This window comes from Rhagoletis pomonella, unplaced genomic scaffold (genome assembly GCF_013731165.1).
Source record: "Rhagoletis pomonella isolate Grant_MI unplaced genomic scaffold, Rhpom_1.0 Rhpom_scaffold_06847, whole genome shotgun sequence".
Lineage (NCBI taxonomy): Eukaryota > Metazoa > Arthropoda > Insecta > Diptera > Tephritidae > Rhagoletis > Rhagoletis pomonella.
The window spans coordinates 1,475-8,729 of NW_023465379.1; the positions used below are offsets into that span (position 1 = coordinate 1,475).

A 7,255-nucleotide genomic window follows, 5' to 3' on the forward strand; every position below is an offset into this window, starting at 1 on the left:
CTATATAATTTCTACGAAAAGTTGTTTTTTTCCATCATATAAGATACATGGAAAACTTTGGGCGCTTTAAGCGATCTATAAATGTTTCTTGATTTCAAAATAAAAAACAGGAGTATATTTTTATCGATACAGAACAATCCTAGGGGATGAGAACATTAAAATTTCGAGTATACTTTTTTAGACCACATACAGTATGTAAATAATAAAATTAATTGTTTTATATATATACATATACACTATGGCTTTAGTTGTAGTGCATTTCTAATTTCACTACCAGTATATGGTTAGTGTTAGTGCATTTTAATTACATTACCACTATGTATATGGTTAACGAGAGTGCGTTTAAAATTTCACTAACACTAGGACAGCTAACTCTAGCTAACACTAGGTTAACCGAACGAAAATTTCACTACCACTGACTAATTAAGCTAGTTTACAAATTTAGGAAAATTTAGCAAACCGTGATTTAAATAACCATGTCCTTACAACAAGTTTGTTCAAAAATGTACAACCACTAACCATATAGTGGAAGTAAAATGCATTTGCACTAAGTTCATAGTGGTAGCGAAATCATTTTGTTACTACCACTATTCACTTAGCGGTAATGCATTTCAAATTTCGCTTTTGAAAAATGCTACCAATAATGTCAGTTACGCGGTTTTGCAGAATGACGATACGCGGTTTTGTACTTTAAACGACGATATGTTTAGATATGTGCATGTACCCTGCAGGAAATGTATCTAACTATAAGCTAACTTTACGTTGATTAGGAAGGAGCTAAAAGTCACTTGTTGTCTGTATATTTTCTGTGACGAAAGCTAACTATATTTCTATGGCGATTGCTACGAAATAGTCAAGGGTGGTTTACCTCTGCATTTGATGTAACTAGCTTGTAACTATCAATAGGAAAAACAATATTCTTTCTTAAATTTTTTATTTCTTTTTTTTTACTTTATTTATTTTATTACATTTCATATTTGTTTTCATATTCTGTTGTAGATGGTCCCATATTCGAACTCCGTCAGACATACCCTGCAGGAAATGGGACTAGTTTGTGGCTAACTATTAACTAACTAGCTTTCGACTAGTGGTGATTATTTATTAACTATTTCCTTTGGCCGTAACTAACTTATTTTGAAGGGCGGTGGCCGCAAATAAGTGATAACTGGTTTCCTCAGCATTAGATGTCATCTAACTACTTAAGGACATAAAAATCAATGAGAAAAATTAAATATTTTTTGTTTTTTTTTACTTTTTTATTTATTTATTTATTTAGTTATTTATTTATTTATTTATTTATTTGCTTTATTTTATTACATTTCATATTTGTGTACATATTCTGCTGTAGGTGGTCCCATGATAAAAATATAGTAAGGTAGAACCGCTGAGAGTTACTTTTAAAATTCTTGACGTTTCCAAACAATTTAATTTTTAAATTTACTCACAGACTCACACACACATTTTCATTTTCAATCTCAAGCAACAACAATTTCGAACAATTTCAATTTTTTATTTTCAATTTTATATGATTTTAAAATGTTGGCAAACTTCAAAAAAAAAAAATCATGGCCGACGAATTGAGAGAACGGTTTTACCTTACTATGTTTTTATCATGGGTGGTCCGATATTCGAACACCGTCAGACATAACTTCAAAATGGTAATGTAAAATTTCAATCTTCCTTTTATTTGTGCTGAATGCGAAAAAGGATCTGCGAAGTTCAGACAAAAAAGGTATTGAAAATAATTTTTGTGTAAAGAAAACAAACTCCCGATAACGTCTGCACGACTCTTGCACGACTTTACAACTAACGTAAAGTTAGTTTTGTCATAGCTAGTTAGAAGTTAGTTATTTATCGAACTCCCCCAAAAAACGCGTCCTTCTTCGCCGTCAACTAGGTTATGCGTCTTTCTTCGCCGAAGTTTTTATTAAGCGCCTTTTTTCGTACAATTTTTTTTTATGCGTCTGTTTTCGCCGCCGAAACACTAGCGCGCCTTTATTCGTCTCTAGTGACGGTTTGTTTTAATAGGCTAAAAATTCGCGTTGACATTTGAATAGTTTTTTGTTTGCCGACGGTATTATTATTTTCTTCCAGGTAGGCACTTCGAACTTGAACTTTGCGCAACTTTTTTGAATTTTTCTATTTTTTTGTAAAAGTGAGATATTTGGATTGGACATGGCTTTTTTAGACATATAATTTTGTCTCAGGGTATAAAACGGTACACATATTGTTGTGAATTCTTTTATTGGAAAACTGTTTCGAAAAATACTGTACTGAGAAAAATGATTTTCTTTACAAATGGAGATACTGCGAAACGGGATTATTTCGCTGTAATATACACTTTTTTGTCCGAAAAAGGATGCGAACGTTATATATACATACACTTAATATTAACCAGAAAAAAGAAAAGAAATTTTCCCTATAAAATTTCTAAGGCAAACTACTTCTGGGAAGATGGCCTACGGTATGACGCAAAAGGACAAAATAAAGCGTTTCCGAGAAGCTTTTCAGAGTTCCAGAGTTCTTTAAAAGGAAAAACAAAACTTTAAAAATTGTGTATGCCAGATTCACTCAGCATACGAGATGTCGCAAAAAGGCAAATAAAAAACTGTTCTATATAGCTTTTAAATAGCTGTAGAGTTCTTGCAAAGGAAAAAAATTCCTGCAAAATTACGCCGATTTTTTTTTTTTCAAAAAGTGGACAAAGTCAAAGGAGCGAAGGAGCAAAGGATTTTGGCTGGAGAGGAGCTGGAGCACAAATCTAAAACAAATAATTTGTTCCACATCTCTTTAACGAAAATTAAATTTACTTAGTTTTTTTTTGTTATTGCCACTGAAAACAACCATGTTAAACAAATTTTCATTATATTTTTACTTGGCAATACTGTTCATAGCATAATGCCCAGCAGTCAGGAATAATTGCCACGTCCACTTGATCGGCGATAAAAAATAATGCCCTCGAAGCCAGCAGAGAATTTTGTCGGAGACCAAAGGAAAAAGGCTACAATTTTCTTTCATTTACGTATCCAAAACCGTTCAAAAAAGTGCAGTTTCCTTACACGGAAACGAACGGAAAACGAATAACATTTTCATTCATTTTCGTTTCTTGTCTGTACATGAATTTCTTCCGCATACCTTATTGGAAAAACGGACTGTCAAAGTATTGGAATCGGTAAACGGACAAAAATCTTTTTGCTGGCTGGGTTAATAAATATATGCAATTTTATTTCAATAGAAAATTTATTGGGAACATATAAAAAAAACTTAGTCGACATTTTTTAAATTTTTCTTTGGATACAGAAGTGCTTCTATACCATGTAAATGAATATCTTCATAAGTAAAAAAATAAAAAAATTTCGCGGCTAGTGATCGTAAAGAAATTAAATAAATAAAGATGGTTTTTATTGGGAGTGTAACTAATCTAAGAGCGGAGTGCGGAGCGAAATAAAATACCGAAGCGGAGCGATGAAAAAAACCCTTGCTTCGAAGCCCTTTTTTTCTTTGCTTCAACCGACTTTGAATTTTTTTTTCCTGTTAGATACCATATACCGAAAAAACAAAGACTGTGAAGAATATGCCTACCTATTTGTAACTAATTTTACGAAAGTACAAAAAAATTCATATTCTTTCATTGTCTTAGGCCTGCATTTTAAGCTGACGTTGTCTACAGTCAGAGACTAGTCAACATTTTACTTTCAGTTTAAATCAATTCCAGGTGCCACCTAATGCGACTGGTTATTTTTCATATTCTGGGAGGTGGGCTTTTTATGGCATTTTTGAGGTTAGGTTTGTATGTAGGTTGTTCATACCAAGTGTGGACCAGTCCTTCAGCACATGACCCAATGTGCTCGTGGACAGCCTTCCTTTCGTTTTTAACCCATGGGTGCCGAATCTCATGCGTACAACATGTCGAATCAGGCGCAATCGTTGTATTTTTATGCGCTTAACTACTATGCCCATGTCGAAACCACTGCAGAAAATAATGATTAGTATAGTAAAGTAGTAAAATGTTTCTAGTCCTTACCTACCTTTGAGAGTTTGACATGTATTAAAACAAAAATTTTAAACTTTTGATTTATTTCATCTTTTATGTATGTAAAACAATTTCAAATATTTCGAATTCTTTTCTCTCTCCATACGATAAAACTGGTTTGCAGATATTCTCAAATAAAATATGTCTGCCAAGCCCACATACACGCATGCATATTTAATTAACTTTTAACGTTATGTTTACATTAATTGGCTTTTTAATGTTGTAGCGTAACTTGTCGGACGTTTAAGATATTAAACCTCGTTTTTATGCATACATACATACATACATACATTTGTTGTGCGAGTATATTGCTTTTATGAATTTCGGGAACATCAAAGCGGATTTTGCTGGTGGAAGCTAAATAAGAATGTACAAATAAAAAATCATTTTCTTTCCAATAGAGATTATGGAAATAAGTGCGAATTTTTTAAAACCATTTTCAACTGTACATTTAATTTTAACCCTTACGTACTGTTTTTGGTCTTATAGACCATAACACAATTTTTTAACTAAAATAAATATTTTGTTGTCGCTCCAATAACTACTACTAAATAGGTACAGTTTTTACTGAATCAACTATGAGTTAATTCCCGTAGTGGGCACAATAATGAAAGACTACAATATTGCACATTCTCAGCGTCCTGACATTTCTCAAGTAAAAGTAAACAAACCCGAATAGGAGATAAAGGAAGTAGGAACAAAACAGTGAATCTTCTAAAAATGGAATTATTAAATAAAATGTTAGAAAATTGGAGATTTGTGTGAAAGTATTAGTAAATAATGTCAGCTGCGAAATCCAACGCAAAAAACCCTCCTTCCAACAAGTACTGATTTGGACTAAGTAGGCAATTCAGAAGTAAAGTCCTTCTCGACATACGAAAATCACACTCTATAAGTCACTCATCATGATCGTGGTGGTTTGCACAAGATTTAGGGGCCTTTACGCATTAGCTAAGGCCAGTACCACAGGCGATGGAACGATAAGCTTATGAGCTTTAAAACGACATGGACAGAGTGCAGCGATTTATAGTACAGCAGTCTGCTGGGTTGGCCATCCTTAATGAACACCGACGCTCCAACTCTAAAATTATTCAACTCGAAACCCGCTGGTGTTAACAGAGATAGAGGAAGGCGCCTTCTATGGAAAAACTAAGTAGAAAGGACTTGGCTTCACTTGGCATTTCTAATTGGCGTCCGTTAGCACAGAAGAGAAACCCAAAATCGCTCAGGCGATCCATTGGTTTTTGAGTTAAGAACAATGAAAACGGTATGTACATACATATAGATATTTAATAACACAAAAAAGTTGCTGCCATCACGGATTAAAACAATCGTTTCGGGAATAATTAATGTTGGGAATTTCTCTTCATTCAAGTTTTTGTCGGTTAACTTATGTATGTGCATACATACAAGCACACGTCCATATGTGTTCATCTGCTATAAAATATCTATTCATATACAAGTATAGCGCTGCTGTAGCGCATGGCGGCTGACTGTTGCCGGTTATTTGCATAAAATCCATAACGATCTGCATACATTATTTTAACTCATATCTGTATTATTTCTAAATAACAAGAACTGTTCACCTTTCTTTCTGATCATCGATTTTTGAGCGTTAAATGGGTGCGAGAAATATTAATTTATTTGCAGCATATTTTCACCGTCTTTTGTGCTTTTAGCTAAGCTTAGTAGCTGCTCCCTTTAGCCGGCATTTTTGAAATGCAAAACCTTTCTATAAATATCTATACACACATATGTATTGTGAATCTAGCCGTAAGTTGACCATGGCCCTGAACTTGAAATTCTACTATTGTTTGTGGAATGACAAAATTTTGTTTCACCGGCGGTATAAAATAGCGCGTGCAAAGAATCGGAGCGTATTTCGTCAACCTCTTTTGAACTGAAACGAATTTTCTCTGAGCATTGCGTGGAATAAAATGTTCCGCTATTTTGTGGTAAGTGAATCGGAAAATCGAAAGGAAATTTGATTAAAATTATATAAAATGAAATAAAACAGCAGTGCAACCCCTTAAAATTTTAATTTAATTTGTTTTTATTTTTGGTTTTCTCTTCAGTACTTTTGTGCGGTGGCTGCTGCTAGCGCCCAAGGTGAAGGCTACAATTATGCCAGCGCCAGCGCACCCGAACCAGATGTATACGTTGCTCCGCCCGATCCAGCACCCGCCACTGTACAAATTGCACCTGCTCAACAATACGCCGATAATGCACCAATTGCTGCCGCTTCACACCACCACATTCAGCAAGCCGCATCCGCGCCGGTGCAAACTGCGTACCGTAAGGACTTTTACTATTTCAGCGCCCCTTCCGAAGCTGTCGTTCATCGACAAGTCGCACAAGCTTCAGAGCCAGTTGCCACAGTGAAAAAGCACTTGAATGTGATTGTGATTAATGCACATGAAAGCAGCAAACCACACCACCAACAGCCATTGCAGAATACCGTATCACAGTCTGTTGAAGAAACAAAAAATCAAATTTACGTACTCAGCAAAGAGCCAAGTCGTAGCGCACCAAGCCCAGCTGCCTCACAGCAGCACATCACCACCACACACCAATCACACATACCGGAAGTGCACTATGTAAAGTATAAGACACCCGCTGAGGCGCTCCAACTGCAGCAACAGATTATACAACAGTATGGTGGTGGCAATGTTGTGGACTTGGGCAAACAGGTGGCTGCTTCCAACGTAAATAGGCGGTACCTCGCACCAGCGGCATCGAATGTGAATAATCAATACCTCGCACCAGCGGCATCGAATGTGAATAATCAATACCTCGCACCAGCTGAAACGGCCGAGTCTGCACCTGTGCCATCCAACGCCTACATTCCACCGAGATTTTTCTTCAAACTATAAGCGATAGGAAATGTGCATGTAGTTGTTATTTTATCCTCTTTAGTCATTTTATTGCAACGTAAGATATAAGTTATTTTCATTAAGCTCTTCGTTTCATTGTGTACTTTTTTCCTTTTATCTCCTGATTCTCTGTGAGAAAATCTATGTATGTATTCAAGTTGTTTTCCAAGAAAAATTACTTAGTTAAAATAAATTCCAGAATATGAACGAATTATTTATTTCTTTATTTGCGCCTAGTGGAATATACGAATAACTATGTTCTAGCCTGAATTCCAGAAAACTAAATAATTTGCACGTAGTCAGTTTTTTTTTACATTTGGTAGGTTCCGCGAAAATAATAGTTATTTGA

The 7,255-nt window shown here is 35.1% G+C and overlaps 1 protein-coding gene across 1 annotated transcript; it reads left to right on the forward strand.

The window, feature by feature from the left end:
• Positions 1–5,970: 5,970 nt before the first annotated feature.
• On the forward strand, positions 5,971–7,001 carry LOC118755622. Its single transcript, XM_036490448.1, has 2 exons — positions 5,971–5,988; positions 6,109–7,001. Exons 1-2 carry the CDS (start codon positions 5,971–5,973, stop codon positions 6,904–6,906), a joined length of 816 nt encoding a protein of 271 aa, XP_036346341.1. The 3' UTR covers positions 6,907–7,001.
• Positions 7,002–7,255: the final 254 nt, after the last annotated feature.